This window comes from Thermobia domestica, chromosome 6 (assembly GCF_964235325.1).
Source record: "Thermobia domestica chromosome 6, izTheDome1.hap1.1, whole genome shotgun sequence".
In the NCBI taxonomy this organism is placed as follows: domain Eukaryota; kingdom Metazoa; phylum Arthropoda; class Insecta; order Zygentoma; family Lepismatidae; genus Thermobia; species Thermobia domestica.
This window is the reverse complement of record NC_137459.1, coordinates 131,693,234-131,711,185: the sequence shown is the minus strand read 5'-3', so window position 1 is coordinate 131,711,185 and position 17,952 is coordinate 131,693,234. Positions and strand designations below refer to the sequence as shown.

The window sequence follows — 17,952 nt, the reverse complement described above, 5'->3', positions numbered from 1 at the left end:
GTAGCATGAGGACTGTGACGCTCTTACTGTGCTTTCTGTGACGTGTTACAATGTGCGCTGCAATAGAAAATCCTGCCTTATGTAAGATGCGTTCTGTGATTATTTTTTTGTTGGCAAAAAAAAAAAAAAAAAACACACACACAAGCCTATTGAAATCCATCTTCAAATGCGTGAAGTGTACGGACATGCAGTCATGAGTGAAGGCCGAGTGAGGCAATGGTGCATTGATTTTAAAAATGGCCGTTCCAATGTTCACGATGAGGACCACAATGGTAAGCCTAGCTTGTGTCTGATGAACTGGTGAGGCAAATCGACAAGAAAATTCGTGCAAATCGTCGTTCCACGATTACGGAACTTGCTGGACATTTTCCCCAAATTTCACCGTGTTTGGTACATGAAATTCTAGTGGAGAAGCTTGGTTACCACAAATTCTATGCTAGGTTAGTTCCGAAAATCCTAGCGGAAGACCACAAAAAATAGAGAATAGCTGCATCACTGACTTTCCTCGAATATTATGCAAAGAATGGGAACAAGGTGATCGATTGCATTGTCACTGAGGACGAGACTTGGATGAAGCACGTGAATTATGAAACAGAACACTGGTTGATGGAATGAGGACACACACATTCTCCCAAGAAACCAAGGAAATGTTTGCAAACACTGTCAGCGAAAAATATCATGGCTACTGTTTTCTGTGACGCTCAGGGTGTGCTTCTCATTGATTTTCTTGAACGTGGCACAACAATTACCTTAGAGAGGTATTGTGAAGCACTGAGAAAGTTAAGGAACGCTATTCAAAACAACCACGGGGGAAAGCTTAGCGCGAATGTAGGTTTTTCCACGACAATGCACATCCATACACGACCAAGCGTACCCAAGAGCTCTTGCATGGTTTTAGATGGGATTATTCAATCACCCACCATATAGCACGGATTCGGCGCCAAGCGACTATCACCTCTTCCCAGTGATGAAGACATGGCTTGGTACATAACGCCGGTGTAAGTCAGTGGTTGAAATTGGAGGCGGGAGAATTCTACTGCGACAGTATTGAAAAACTTATGCCACGGTATGGTAAGTGCCTTAATTTGCGTGGCGATTAAGTGTTATTTTTTTATTTCGAAACATTTGTTACTTTCTGGACAGCCCCGCAAATCCTTGAACCTCCTTATAATTTGATGCCGGAAGGGGACAAGTTAAATTGTGTATGGCAACTGATATTGGATGAGGACCTGCAACTTTCGGGGCGTATGTCGTCATGGCCGCCATCTTGGATTCAAGTCGAATTTTTTAAATGGGAAAGGACCATGTGGCGTACCAGATAACACTAGCTCGAGCTCACGAATGCGGTGATGTAAATGCGTTTTGTGAATATTGGAGAGTTTGGGAGTTGTGAAGGCCCAAAGTTGGCAATTTTTCTCACAAGTGCATACTACAACACAGTTTCTATATGGTGTCCATCCCGTGCAATGCATAATTGTAGTCGCCGCAGCCACTCTGACTGCACAGGGAGGAGAATGTCGAATGAAATTTGGTTACAGGCGTGCTGGATTCGTGCCTTAAAGTGTCTCAAATTGCCATTCTCTCAACATACACAATCTGCTTTAGATGCCCTTACAGATAAGAACCGATGTGCATTAGGTCAGGGGATCTGGGCGGCCACTCCACGGGACCACGACGATCAATCCACTTCCCTGGAGGTTGTGCATCTAACATTTACGCACACCAATTCCATAGGTGCGGGGGCTCAATCGTGCTGAAAATAAGATGGGAAGCTGCCGTTTACGTTCAATATGGAAGGAAACACAAGGTCCTGCAGCAGCATCAGGTAGTATTGCGCCGTTAAGGCGTTGGTAATGAAAATGGCCCAATGATGCGGGAGTTCCATATACCACACCACACCATTTCTTCCTGGAATATATTCTCTACTCGGGTCAACCCAGTGCAGATTTTCGTCACACCAGTATCGACAGTTATTCCGATTGATCTTTTCGTTCAAAGTTAACTACGCCTCATCGCTAAATAGTATGTCTTTGGAAAACGAGGGATCTACATGCAGAACTGCAATCGGCGATCAGGGTCACCTTCGTTAAGTTTATGTAGCATGTGCAACTTATAAGGATACCACTGATAGGTGTACAATATCCGGATCACAGAGGATTGGCTTACTCCTCATTCCAATGACACATGACGGGTACTGCGTTTATGACTATGGTATCACCAGCGTTGCTGTTTCCTCAGTAGTAGTCGTCTTTGGTCGACCACTACGTGACCTATCTTCAACGGAGCCAGTCTCCTGGAATTTGGTGATCACGTATGCGATACCGGTTCTCTGTCTGGGTACCATCTGTTGTAGTCATCAACAATTGCTCGGTATCTAAGTTCCCGGGATATAAGGATGATTTCTACCTTCTGTGCCTTTGTCAGATCCATTTTAAATCACCTACAACAAAGAAAAATTCTGTCAGTATCAATGTAACCAATCTTAGATCACCTGCAACAAATGGAAATTATATCAGTTTCAATGTCTTTTCCATTATGAGCCTGCACAACTCCCGAAACCTCCAATATTAACAACAACAAAAAATAAATAAATAAATAAATAAAATAAAAAAAACACACTATTCGTGAGCTCGAGCTAGTGTTATTTAATATGCCACATGTCCTCTTCCCATTTTAAATATTCCTCTTCCCATCTAAAATATTCGACTTGAATCCAAGATGGCGGCCATGATCAACGACATACACCCCGAAATTTGCGGCCCCTCACCCAATATCAGTTGCTATACTTACCTTTTACTTGTTCCCACATACCCCGCCGTGGCCGGTCCCAAGCCCGTGCTGAGAAAGGGGAAGAGACCCCCTGTGTATGGCCTGGTCACGCCTTGTGGGAGCCAGGTAAGCCACAGGGGGAGATAGGGTTTCGGGAGCAACGTGGTAACACGCTACACTCTTGTCTATTCTGTGCTAGAAGCTGGTTACAATTTATTTAGTTGTCGGTGAAAATCAGGATAACCTACCGGCGGAGGTGAGGCTTCGGCTATCCTCTGAAATGGGCGACTAACTCGTGCCATTGAATCTGGGAGAGTACGTGTGACCTCATGACGTCCTTAGTGAGGTAGGTAGTCTTTGACTTGCCGTACCTACCGGCGGAGGTGAGACCTTGGGTATCCTCCGAAATGGGCAACTAGGCCGTGCCCTTGGGTCCGGGAGATAAGGCTACGTGGTGCCCAGCTCGTATGAAAGAGTGTCCACTGGTGTGTCCAAGAGTGTGGGCGGATCCAGTGCCCTACCGGGAGGATCTAGGTTGTCCTCAAAGAGAGTGATATGCGTTCTCTTGGATCCGGGATGGGATACTTAGTATCCTAACGCCTACTCGTACCTCAGGATTGCTGAGGAAGTGGGTCGCTCCTTCGTCCCAGGCTTACACATTCACTGGGTGCAGGAGCACACGACCCTACCAGGGGAGCCGCCGCTCCTAAATGGCCATTGTCTTTTAAGGTAAACAATCTACATCAGCCATTGGGCCTGGTAATGTACGGTGTACCTCTACCGTAATAAGAGGTAGTTCCGTATTGTTTGAACGGCCCTACCGAGGAAGGGTGTGGGTGTACCTTCTAATGATGGCCTACACGTACCATTGGGTTTTGGACAAGTAGCCTTGCTACAACGTGTACGTGGTACCTAAACACGTAAAAGATAGGTAGCCCCGTATTGTTTGGGCGGGCCTACCAGGGGAGTCACGGCTCCCAAATGATAATGTTTGCCTTGAGCAAACGGTCTTCATCAGTCATTGGCTCTGGTAATGTACGGTGTACCTCTACCGTAACTAGAGGAAGTTCCGTATTGCTTGGACGACCCTACCGGGGGGGAGTGTCGGATACCTGCCTGTGGGGGGGACCAAACAGAGGAGGGGGAAGGGCCCATCCCAGGAATCTGGGTAACGGTTCTGATCCCTCTAAAGGGAGGAAACTCTGTGGGATATGGGCCGGCACCAAACTCAATGGTGACTTAACACGTACCATTGGGTCCGGGATGAGATAGGGAGTATCTCGACGTGTGCGTGGTACCTCTACACGACAAGGCAATTGCCAGTTGAACGATAGAGGTAGGCAGGGCCGGGATTGAACAAGTCCCCGGGCATTGCCTGGGGCCCCGGATTTGGGTTGGACTGCCAGGCGGTGGTCATACCGTGGGATTCGGTACCATGCGGGAGCTAATCCCAGGAATCTGGGTAACGGTGAGCGTATCTGGGATTTGAGCTTGCCCTGAAACGCTCGGGCGCCATGCCTGCAGAGCATGGTAGGACTGACTCGCTAGCAGTCTGCCTCAACCAGTAGGTTAACTGGTAGGCACTCATGACTTCGTTCTGGCCGCGCAGTGGGCGTATCCCACTCCCTCAGAGAATAGGGGTTACATCGCTTAGGCGAGTCAGAATTAGGGGACAAATTCTGACGGTGCACCTCGTGCACGAGAATACTTAACGTATTGAGGAACTACGGGCGGGGTGCGATACATTTGAGCGGTACCCGTCCATTAAATAGAACGAACGGTCGCGGGCATGCTCTCCATGCATGCAACTAAGCGTGGCATAGTAGACCACTAGCATCAAAGTGTCTTCAAATTATAAGGGTGTGTCCGAGGATTTCAACTCATCCTATATATATATATATATATATTAGGGATGGGCTAAACCGGTTTCTAGAAAAACTGAAACTCGAAAAACCGACATTTCGGTTTTCTTCAAAACCAGTTCGGTTTTTACCGAAACTGGTTTCGGTGAAAACCTTTGGAAAATACACAAAACTATTTCTGTGGAAACGGATTCGTTTTCCGGAGAACAACGAAACACTATTCTGGTCAGAAATAAAACAAATTTTGGAAAAAACCGGAACCGGTTTTGAACAAAACTGAAACCGGATCCGGTGAAATCCGGACCGGTTTTGAGGAAAACCGAAACCGTTTTTTGAAACTTTTCAAAACCGGTTTCGGTTTTTGTGCCCACCACTAATATATATATACTGAGTTACTACATTCTGAAATATTATCCATACTATTTAAGTTCTTAAGGTCTTAGAAACAAGAAATCTGACAAAGTATTTTAACATCACGAAGGGTAGTCTTTAGTCTGGACAGTTTTGATAATTTAGGTAGTATTTTATAAAACTGAAAATTTGTGTCGATTTTAATGTTATCTAGATAATTGTGGGGAAGGCAGAAAGAGAATATGAAACATACGTATCTTTTAAGAACATTTTTTTTATTTGCTTACAGGAAATATTCAGCTATGGCGATGATAGTAGTGAAGTGTCTGAGTTGGACGAGGCTGCTGCCAACTTAAAACTGCGACCACTTTCACCTTATCTAGGGAACCCAGAGAAGCTTGTTGAGTTCATGGAAGCTGTACTTGGGTACGACAAATACCAAGCACTGGTTCCTCTGCCGTTAAAGGTATGTTATTTTTAATGAATAAAATATGTATGACTTTATGTTAAATGTGTATGCATAGCCTTTTCTTCTTTAGCAGCTAATAACACTGTGCGACAATGAAAATTGCGCGAAACAAACACCAGTTATTCCTATGAAGTTCAGTGGCCTGATAACGATTGTGAAAACCGTTTGTTCCCATCACGTAAACTTTTCTCTGGAAATACAAGTTTATCAGCGTAAACTATATGCTTTTTGTGTTTTGTACGGGGCGGCGCTTATCAGCTGGGTGAGAATATAATACGCGTTCAAAATATACTAGAGTGTTTGTTAGTGACAATTGCGTGGAGGGAGAGAGAAGGAGTAGATACCAGATAGTTACTTGGTAAAGGTGTGATGGAATTGCAGTGATTTGCGTCAGTTGGTAGTGGAATCACGCAACTGTAGTGTGTCGTCAATATTCCCGATCTTGAAACTATTGTTTATATGTCGGTGCGTGTTTCTTGTGTTTAGTGATGTCTAGAAAATGGTTCACCAAACAGTTTATGTTATGTGTGTGGTGAGTGTACGAAAAAGTCCCAGCGACATCCCATTTCTCCCCTCGTCAAAAAGTCGTACGAGTTGTATTTTGAGTCAAAGGTAGATGAAGGTAAGTGCTGGGCACCACAGAACTATTGCCCACGTTGCTCCTGGTATTTAAAATGCTGGTTGCAGGGAACCCACCTATCCATTCCATTTGCTGTACCACGGTTGTGGAGGGAACCGAAAGGTCACATAACAGATTGCTACTTTCGTTTAACAGAAGTAAACACAAAGATCCTGAGTGTATGCCAACTACATCATAGTCCCAACCACAGCCACTGTCACAAGCAGAATTGAACGTTCTTGTAAGAGATCTAAATGTTTCAAAAAGGCAAGCAGAATTGGTTCTCGTCTTCAAGGAAAAAGAATGCTACAACCAAACACTAGGATACCATTCCGTAAACGACAGCTTGGTCTTGTCACCTTTTTGGCAATGAGAGAGAATCTGGTATGGACTATATGCAGAATTTAGATTAATTCAATCCAGATGAATGGTGCCTATTCATAGATTCCTTAGGAACTAGTCTGAAAGCTGTGCTCTTGCATAACGAAAACGAGAGACTTTCGATACCAGTGGCCCATTCCGTTTAGTTAAAATAAACCTATGATAACATGAGACTACTTCTAAACTATATTATATATCCAAATTACAATTGGAAAGTCTGTGGTGATCTCAAAGTTTTGGGGCTTGTGCTGGGAATTCACACTGGCTACACAACATATTGCTGTTTGTGTGTGTGTGTGTCACTGGGAGAGCAGAGCAAGGAAATACCATTGCATAGTCAAACATTGGCCTGATATAGAAAGCTTCAATCCTGGTGAAAAAATGTGGCGTATGAACCCGTTCTTGACAAAGATAGTGTGCCTATACCGCCGTTACATCTGAAATTGGGCTTGATGAAGTATTTTGTGAAAGCAGTGAATGGACAAAGACGGTTGAGGTTTTCAATTTCTCATGTCCAAATTTCCTGCGATTAGTGCAATAAAAATTAAATGAAGGTATTTTCATTAGGCCTTAGATTTGTGAACTGGGGAAAGACAGTAACTTTGAAGAGTTGGTGACAAATGCTGAGAAGGCAACTTGGCTTGTCTTCAAAGATGTGAGCAACAAATTCTTCGGTAATCTTCGGTCGGCAGGTCTGAAAACTACAGAAAACTGACAGAACACATGCTGGATTATTACAAATCTATGGAGTGCAACATGACCCTCAAAGAGCATTTCCTACATTCGTATTTGAATTTTTCCCACCTAATCTCGAAGATGTTAGTAATGCACATGGTGAGCGATTCTACCAAGATATCTGTACCATGGGAAGACTATATAAGGGAAGATGGTCACCAAACCTTTTGGCAGATTGCTGCTGAACTCTTCTACAAGAAGTTTCACCAGCTATCCAGAAACGGAAAGTTACCAGGAAAAGTTTCTTGCTTGTAAGTACATTTCACGCCGTTCATGTTTTTAATATTTTGTAACAGCAAATGAATTGTGGTACATGATCTGTACTTTATCCAGCTATATGTTCCTTCTGTTCTGCAATCTAACTTATTTCACGTGTCGGACACATTGCTCGTTTGCGTTTTTTATGATTTACAATTTAACACTAATTGTATGCAAGATAGGCTAACTGGTATATGTGACAAATCCTGTCCAGGAAAATTGGTACCTGATGGAACATTTCTGATCATCATGTAATCAGTGTATGTGAATTAGTAACATCTTATTTTATCTTCCGGCAAGACACAAAGTTCCAATTTGTTGCACTGTGTAATTGAAGTGAACGTGGAACGCTTTACAATTTGACTCGATCGGCATTTTTGTTGTGTGTGTTCGTCTATTTGTTTCACGATAACTCTCGTAAAACCTAACTGACATCAGTAAAGTTGGTATGTACCTTCCTCCAACCATCCGAAATAAGCTTATTGTTTGGAGTTGCAACCCGTGAATAAAAGGGTGTCAAATCCATTCCATGATTAAAATCAGCCAGTCGAGAATATGTGGTGAATTTAGTTCTGTACTATGGGATATATTCCTTCCCCGATCAAAAACATGATCCACATATATTTCGTAAAAAGGTATTAAGATTTTCCCGCAATGTGGTGCTTTTTTTGTAAGGCTTTAGAATTATTTCTACTATTTTGATGTAAAATCAGTTAAGAACGAGAGAGTGATCTTACACTCCTCCCACCAGGGTTTAGAATGATATTCTATGACAATTTTCATAAATATTACGCGATTTTGACACAATGCAGTATGATTTTATTGAGATTTTGACATTACCATCTCTGCTTGTGTTGAAGTCAGTCAAATATGAGGACTTACTTAACTTCTGATCCCGTCTTCCAATAATTTAGAAAAATGTTCTGTGTGATAGCTCGTAAAAATCTGTTTTGATCAAATATATCGTAGTATTGTTTGATGATTATCAATCCTCTCAACTGCTCGAACTTTAAATTGGTCAATAATGATGGAGTACATTATCCCCGATTTTATATTACATGTTTTCAGTGAAAATTTATTATGTAAAAAAATGTAGAACATAGTGTGTATTTTGTTGGAGATTAGAGATTTAATCCTACGGATTGGGGTTGAATTTAATAAGAAGGAAAACTGAGAATCCTTCATTTCAGCATGCACAGCGGCACTTAATAATAATTGAAGCGTTCGTACTGAGGTTTTAACATTTGACTCGATCAGTATTTTTGTGTCTGTCCATTCAACGATAACTATTGTAAAACAAACCTTGCTTAAATGAAACTCGCTCTACATATATTTCTCAAATCTTCGGAAATAAACATACTGTTAAGAGCTGCACTGTATGAAGCTTAAGGGGATAAGTGTTCAACCATTATTTTCATTTAAAAAGTTTGATTTTAAGGCACTATGTCATATAATTTCTTTGAGGCTTCCGAATATTTCCGCCTGGACGAATCTGAAATCTGTGAGGAAAAAAGGGGTAAAATACCCCGCCCCTTTTCGTAAGAGTTACTCGATTTTGATAGAATAATACGTGTTTTCTCTGAAGCCTTCTCATAATCAGTGCTTAGAATCAAAATCAGTGAAAAATGAACAGTGAATTTATTCTATTGTAACTGAATACTGCTCCCCTTCCCGATGTAGCAGGTTGTCTAAAAACTATTGAGCCTTTAAAGATCAAAATTGAGAAAACATTTACTATGATTTAAAAATACCACTATGAAGCCGCAAATGCATCATTTTGTCGATAACCTGCCATTTTTCTGCAACACCACAATCCCGTCACTATAGAACTGAGTGGTTTCTGGTCAAAAAATTGTGACACATGGTTTTCACAGAACTCTTTTGAAACTATCTTAGCAAAATTCAGGAAGTTCTGCAGAGACAGAAACGAATGATAAGTTGAAGGTGCCAGGTCCAACCTATATGATGGATGCATTAAATTCTCCCAGTCAGCTTCTTTCAATTTCGGAGGGCTCGTTAAAAACGTGTGCGATATGTCATTTCATCGTGGTATACGACATGCTTTCTGTTGAAATGAAATTTTTGAGTTTCACGTCCCACGGTTATACCGGCTAGGCCAAAGGAGACAGCGATGAGAAATGAATGAAATAAAATGGTGGAATGAAGAAAGTGGAAGACAACGGGAGAACCCGACGAAACCCACGCACGCGGTGTTTATTCTCCACAAAGTTTCCTTCGCGGGAGCTGGGATCGAAACCGGGACCCCTAGCACCAGAGGTGAAGGTTTTATCACTGAGCCACCGCGGCCCTTATGCTTTCTCTTGAACAGTTCCAACTGTTTCTTGTAAATTGTTAGGTGCACTCGCGCTAATTGTCAACAGAACAGGTACTAGTCTATCCTTCTGCTCGGTGGCAGCAGCTCGTGATGCACGATATCCTTTCATTCCCATCAAACGGACAGTATAAACATAATGGGTGTGTTCATCACTTTTGACCAACCACTTTAGAAATTTCTCAAGTTCGTTGCGTTTCAGTAGAGATTCGCAGATAGAAATTCGATGATGTAAATGTTTTTGAGTCGGATCATGTAGCAGCCAAACATCGAGCTTCTTTTAGTAGCCAGCTTCCTTCAAATGGTTTTTAACTGCTTGGTTTTGGATGTTTAGGTCATTAGAAATATCCTGACTACTTATTAGCTAGTCTTGCTTGACTATTGCTAGAATATCATCCACCTTCGCTGGGATCGGTTGCCTACTGCAAGAAGCATTTTGGACATCGAAATTTCGAGAATGAAAGCGACTGAAACATGTGTGGATATTGCTTTTGATGACGTATCTTGCCCATAAACAGCACACATTTCTTTACGGCCAATGTCGCATTTGAACCTTTATCGAAATGAAATTGTAAAATGTAGCGCAATTTTGCGGAAATTTCACTCATCTTTACGGCGCAATATTTTACATCTAATTATAAAAAATCCAACACCTTTTGCATATTTACTATGTCAATTGTCAAATGACGTTAGGCCTCACCTACTGCTACTCATATACTCTGACAAGGGAGCATCTTATATTGATAGTAGCGTTGTCCAATCAAACAATGTGCAATCGATAGAGAAGTGAAGAAAAGTGAGAAATCCAAAGTTTTACGGGCCAACACCCAAAAACACAGGAGATACAGAGGAAAGAACAATGTAGAATGATGTGAAGATATCAATGCAAAAGATACACTGACAGAGAAAGAACTTGAAAATGATTCAAGTAATCAAAATGACATTTAGACAACAGTATAGTAAGCAAACATTGTACCCACAGACATACTCAATAACATCATGTAATGCAGTGTTGCCAACTGAGCAAAAATGAAGTATTGTTAAATGGCACAGAACACACATTATAACATGTAGAAAATCTAATTATGAGTAGAATCATACCTGTGAAGTCATGATGTACAGTGCTCTCAGCGTTTGAAGATAGGCCTATATGAATTCCTATATGGATCTTCTATGTAGAATAGAACATACAGTACACGATTCAAACTAGTTAAAACCAAAATATGAGACACAAACAAGTATATAATCACTGAAGTACGAAAATAAGGTACGGAGCACAGTGTTGAAGCAGGTTTGCCCAAGTGGAAAATTAGAATAGTGTCAAACACAGCACACACAACTGAAATGATGCATGCTCTTGGATTCATTAGCAAGGCTCACTTTTCTGATGCACGTGATATTGTATCACCTCACACTAGATACCTGCACGGGCCGAATTTTTCGGCCCGAGCCCAATCCAGCTCGAATGCACAGTCATGTCCAAAATTATTGTCGCATGTCTATAAATATGTTGTTGTAGGAATATAATTTGATAACGAATTCGTCCGGTATTTCTTATAATGTTAGTATGTGTATAATCGGCAAAGACATGTATGTGGCAAATTTCATGTCAAAAGAGCAGTAAATAAGAACAATAAAACGAATATAAAACTTACTTGTCCATTTAGCAACATTTTGTTTTACTCATTCTAATTTTCGTATTTATTATTCTTTTCCTATGAAATTTACCACAAATATACATTTCCCGATTATACACATAGTATCAGTATTAAAAGTACCCTGCAAAATCGTTATCAAATTATATTCTTACAAGAAGACAGTTATAGATATGCGACAATAATTTTGGACATGAGTGTACCTAGGCCCGGCCTAGCCCGGGCCCGAAATGTTTTAAGTTTCATTTTGTAACATTTTTCACGGACACACTTCTTCAACGTTTGCCTATATGCTAATTATTGTTTAATGTTGTCAATAATTGTCAAAGAATTGCAATTAATCGGCCCCAGCCCGGCCCGACCGGAAGAGAAATCAGTGTCGACCCGGCCCAAAGAAATAACAGTCGGCCCGCCCAAGCCCGGCCCGCGGGCCTGACCGAGCTTCGGGCTGAGCCCGGCCCGTGCAGGTCTCTACTTCACACATTATTGGTAGTCAATATTTCAGTTTTTCTGTTGATAAAGCGTTCCGCAGTATGTTAGTACTGTATGTACTCTTCTACATCCGAGATTCATGTAGGAATTCATATAATGAGTTAAACAATGAATAATTTACACATCATATAGAAGTATGAATGAAATATTTATTTATGAAATATGAACAAAATGGCTTGAGTCGTTTTCTAGGAAGATCGTCCGTAAAAGCACCCCAAGAATATACTATTTCTCGTACATTTTTAAAGATAAATGAGTTATGCAACATTGTCAGGATATTTATGAAATATTTATTTATAAAATATGAGCAATTACCTGACTGATTTTTGAGGAAATCACACTAAGGAATAAACTACTCTCGTAGACCTTATCAGGACAAATGGTTGGTACCATATTGTCATATTATTAATGAAATATTAGTTTATGAAATATAAACAAAATCGCCTGAGTCGTATTTGAGATGATCCGAAAAAACATCCCAAGAAAACTACTTCTGCTAATTTTTTCAGAAGAAATGAGTTACGCCATATTGTCATCTTATTAATGAAATATGTATTTATGAATTATGAACAAAATCGCCTGGGTCACTTTTGGGAAGATGGTCCGAAAAAAGAAAACACACCCGATGAATAAGCCATCTCTTTAGATTTTTTAAAAGCACGAATAAGTTATACTGTATTGTCAGGCTGTTAATGACATATTTATGAAATATGAAGTAACTTACCGGAGTTGTTTTTAAGAAAATCGTCCGAAAGAAAACTCTCTCTCAATAATGGACTACCCTTCGTACATTTTTTCAAGACAAATGTGTTATGTGATATTATGAGGTTATTAATGAAATATTTATTTACGAAATATGAACAAAATTACCTGAGTCGTTTTTGAGAAAATTGACAGAATAAACTGCCCCTTTTTGATTTTTCCCAGATAAATGACACACGCACAATATGATTTTTTAAAAATATTTATGAAATATAAACGAAATCATTAAAGTCGATTTTCAGAAAATCTCCTTTTTTTAAACCCTAAAGTAAACTATCCTTATTTTTAGGATAGGAAGGAAATTCGAGATCCCATAAAAAACTGTATAAGTATAAATTTTGTTGAGATACGTTGAACGATACGGCCTTTAACTGAGTTTACATCAGGACGAAGGGACGGACAAATATCGAAGAATCTTTTTTCGGTATCTGTGAAACTTGTAAATCCGTTGAAATCTCGAATTTGATTTTTTCCACGATCACCATACTTTCTTCTCTCGTTTCGTCGCTCGAAAGTAAATTACTTCTATGATATTTTTCGATTTTTAAAAAGTGATTCTGATGTAGTACGACCTAAGTTTCTATGAGGACTCCCAATATGAGGAGTCCATTTCTACTGCTTTAAATTGAAATGGTTAACTAATAATGAGAGAGTCAACCGTTCCCTCCCGATTGTAAATTCAATATTCCTTAGAAATTTTGTAAACACACTTCGATTTGTGTTAAGTATGTCTGTTGAAGAGTAGATACTTACTCTTATAGTTTGGGATTAATTAGCGAGAGGTTCATGGCCGCAGTGGCTGTGGTAGAGCGCTCACGTCTGGTGCTTGGGGTCCTAGGTTTGATCCCAGCCCCCGCCAAGTGAACTTTGTGGAGGACAAACACCGTATGCATGGGTTACCTCGGGGTTCTCTCGTTTCCTCCCACGTTCTTCATTTCACCACTTCATTCATTTTTCATTATCACCGTCCCCTTTAACCTAGCCGGCATAATCGTGAGACGTAAAACCGAAATATAAATAACTAGAAAGAGGGGAAGAGAGGGTTGTTCACTTCTATGTATAATGCACAGCATTACTAGTCGAAGCGAGCATAATTTTCTACTCTTCAACTCGATCGGCATTTGTATGTATGTCCGTCCGTCCGTCTGTTCCACGGTAACACTCGTAAACCTCATCCGATTTAAATATGCCTTCCTTGAACTTGTAAAGATAACTTTTGTTTGGGATTGCATCAAGAGTAAGGGATAAATACGGTAAGCTTCACCTCATGTTATTTCAGAATATTAATTCAAGATAGTTTTATGATAGAATATAAAGCATGTAAAAATAATTTGATAAGGAGGAAGCATGGTGTATAGTTTCTTTAGAACATTCTGAACATCCTTACAGTTTGAGGTTAAAATCTGTCAAAAACAAAACACTAACCCTTTATCCTCTTCCACTTTCAAAAAGTATATTCCACAATAATTTTTGTTAAAAGAAAGTTCGATTTAGGTGTAATATGTCTTACATTTCCTTTGAGGCTTCCCAACTTCCCCCTGCATAAAGTTAAAATCAGTAAATAATAATGTGGTAAATTTATTCCGCTTCCATACCACCCATCTTTTAAATAGAGTTTTTTTCCATACTTTTGCAAAACTCATTCAGTTTTGATACAGTATCATGTATATTTTGTTGGACTTTTCCATCTTTCCTGTGTTTGGGATTAAAATCAATCAAGAATGAGCGGTGCATTTAGCTTTCTAATGTGGGATGGATTCTTCACCTGATTAAAAGTATGATCCACCATATCTATCTATTACAATGCTACAATAGCAATTAAGAGCGCCTGAGCTCCAACCTATAAATTTGGCTTTCAAATCGTTCATTTACGGTTATGTGTGATTTCACGTTTAACAGAGACAAACATTTTGAGTATTTGTACTTTAAATAGTCTAAATTAATTGACTATATCTTTTTCATAAAGTTAATGATATAAAATTATTGTTCAAAGCCTTTGTATTTTAATAAGCCTTCTCTAAAATCAATGCATGTAAATTGTGCTTCCATCTTTCGAGTTCTTTTAAACTATGCTTATATGTTTGTGGTCAATCCTTTCGACAATGAGATCTCGGAAACTACAGGCTCTAGAAAGATGATGTTTTCACTGATCGATTGGAAATTTTTGCGTAGATTGTTCAGTTCTAATTGAATATTTTAAAAAAACATGGCCATTATTTATTTATTACATTTTTAGGGTACACTGGAAACGTTGGAATTTAAAAAAAGAAACTCAAGCATCATATCCTATGCATTATACATTCCAACACCACAATGTTGTATATGGGTTTGTATATGTCTCAGGCGTTTGTTCCGTGACCAAATAATAGTGAAAAAGGAAGGATAACCATTTCTCGAATCTAAGATCAATCTTTATTTTTTGAGTGTTTTGCCCATTGAACACCATATATAACTGACATTATAATTAATTGTATATGTAATATATTTGCTTATTACATACTGCATGCAAGAAGAAAGAATACACTGATGAAACATGAATTAGAAACTCCAACCAGAAGTAGGTTCAATCTTCCAAACGGTGCGAGATATTGAAAAAATAATTCGAAAAATCTCTCCTTTATGGTACCCCTTGCCGATTTTTATCAAGACGTCTTTCACTTGTGTCTGTAAAGGGACATGTAGATATGTGAGGAGTAACAAGGAGATTCATGCTCATATATGAATGATGCGCTGTGTAGAGAGCACTGGTTCAGCTAGTATTTTGTAAAAAAATTAGATTGTCATTTAATATTACATATGTTGTAAAACTTCACAATTATTCCCACTATTTGTATGTAAAAGCAATTGAGAAAGGGAGAGCGTCCTTAAGGTTCTCACCAGTTTAAACGATTTTTGTGAAAATTATTTAATTTTGATACAATATAGTACATGTGTTTATTGAGGTTTTAACATAATGCCCTTTGCTTGTTGAAGTTGAGCGCTGAGGATATATGAGACGTGGACTAATATATATATATATATATATATATATATATATATATATATATATATATATATATATATATATATATATATATATATATAAAAGGGGAATAAGAGGTATAATATATATTTACAAAGGCTGCTCAAAAAGTTACGCACAATGGGCCATAACATTTTTATGATTAGCGGTAGGACCGTACTTTTTGTGAGTGGGCTTGTGACCTTTAGGCCCGTTACACAGTCAAGCGGAGCTCCGCGCTCCGTCTTCCGCCCTCCGCGCTACGCGTGTGTGCTTACACAGTCATCCGTAGCTACGCGCTCCGCGTCATGTGATTACATACACAATTCTCCTCAGTTATTGTTGCGAGTCACCATCACTAAGATCGAAACGAAAATAGTGGCTTCTTATTATCTCTGTAAGGAAAGAAAACGAAAAACACAGAAAAATAGGCGGTTCCAAAGTCATCCCTTAGTTACTCAAATAAGTTTCAAGGGAGCTTTTGTGACTCTCTGTGTAGATTTGCGAGAAGATTAGAAAAAGTTCTTCAATTATTTTCGCATGTCGGTCCGATCGTTCGAGGAATTAATTGGAAAAATTGCGAATATCACGATTTTTGTATTCTACGCAAGCGAGATCCCATAAACATTATCACCAACCTCATTGGCGTCTCTGGCATGTAAAATTTGGGGGGACATCAAAGGAAATGATCTAACTGCTAGTGAGTATCTAAATAAATTAAATTAAAATAAAATATTGAATATTTCGTATTTCAAAATATTGGGGGGACGCGTTCCCCCGTCCCCCCGCCAGAGACTCCCATGACCAACCTAAAGCTCATTTTTTGAATTTAAAAAAAATAAAAATGAAACTTTGCTAAACTTTAAACTTTATTAACCAAGCCTCATATATTTCCTAACATTCTAAAAAACTCTTCCCTCATCGCTTTGGTATGTTTTTTTATTTATATTAGTAAGCCTCAATCCAATTTCATAGCTATGTATAAACATATAATGTAAAAACAGCAACTCCTTTGTAATTGCTCTCTTAAGTTCAAAAAACGGAACACTTGCAGTTAAACTTACATATTGTTATAATTCATTACTAATTGGCTAGTTTAAAGTATCCGCATTTCTTCAGCCAAAAAGCTTAAACTTAACATTATACGTCATAAACAAAAACACTCCAGCCTAAGAATTCATATGCAATATTCAACTAAAAAATGCTTCAGTGCATCCCGCACCATCTCAAAGGCAGCGCCCGTTCTGTCTGCAATCACAAATTGCGCGCATCTCTAAGCATTTTTTTAAACGTATAGCATATCCCTATACAAAACAAACTTAAACGCCTCATTAGTTGATCTATGTCAAACAGTTTCATTTGCGCAGTATTTTAAATGTAAGTGCTAAACAGTTTCATTTGTAAAATACTCTAAATGTAATAACTACGGCAAATTAACTCATTATTCGTTGTAACAAATATCACAAGTAAAACCCTGGAGCACAACCTCGTCTGTTATCATATACACTAACAATTGCATCTACAAGCACCAGCCTAAAATATTAATTACAAAAACAACATCTGAAACTCAACCTCAAAACAGTAATTAAACAGCACCATTAGCTAGCCAAAAACTAACATAAGTTGTTTAATTCATATATCAAGCCACCTACTTCGTTAATATAATAAGCAAAAGGTTGTAAACTCATTTATTTTCTTGGTTAATATCAATGTAATATGTCTATTTATTAAGTGATATACATTCATTATCTAAATCTTAGTTTTATTGCAAATCTAATGCATAATTTAATTACACATAATACAGTATTTTTTTATTTTTTATTTGGTCTAGGAATTAATTCGTGCGGTTGGTACGCACACATTGAAGCTGTAGTACAAACACAAAATACATAAATACATTAAGAAAAATATTGTCCATCGCTAGCCACCACTTTCGCCCATCTGTCAGGCAATGTACGGATTCCGTGGCGAAAGAAGTCCTCATCCTTGGAAGCGATCCAGTCAGAGACCCATGTTTCGATATCTTCTGAAGAAGTAAACCGCTGTCCAATCAAATCGTTGTTCATGCAATCGAACAAGTAGTAGTCCGAAGGAGCAACGTCTGGTGAATACGGCGGGTGGGGTAAAACTTCCCATCCGACATTTTCTAAATAGGTTTTGACCGGTTTTGCGACATGTGGGCGAGCGTTATCATGTTGAACAATATAAGTTTATCATGTCTGTTCTCCCATTCTGGTCGTGTTCTGGCCAGAGCTTGCTTCAAACG

The 17,952-nt window shown here is 39.1% G+C and overlaps 1 protein-coding gene across 5 annotated transcripts in view; it reads left to right on the top strand.

The window, feature by feature from the left end:
* LOC145688213 (uncharacterized) overlaps positions 1-17,952 on the top strand; it is a 392,276-nt gene that overhangs the window by 162,294 nt on the left and 212,030 nt on the right. For all 5 annotated transcript variants that reach the window (XM_081762115.1, XM_081762114.1, XM_081762117.1 and 2 more), the window contains exon 3: positions 5,272-5,448. In XM_081762115.1, the coding sequence (XP_081618241.1) occupies positions 5,272-5,448 (177 nt within the window). The remainder of the gene's footprint in view (positions 1-5,271; positions 5,449-17,952) is intronic.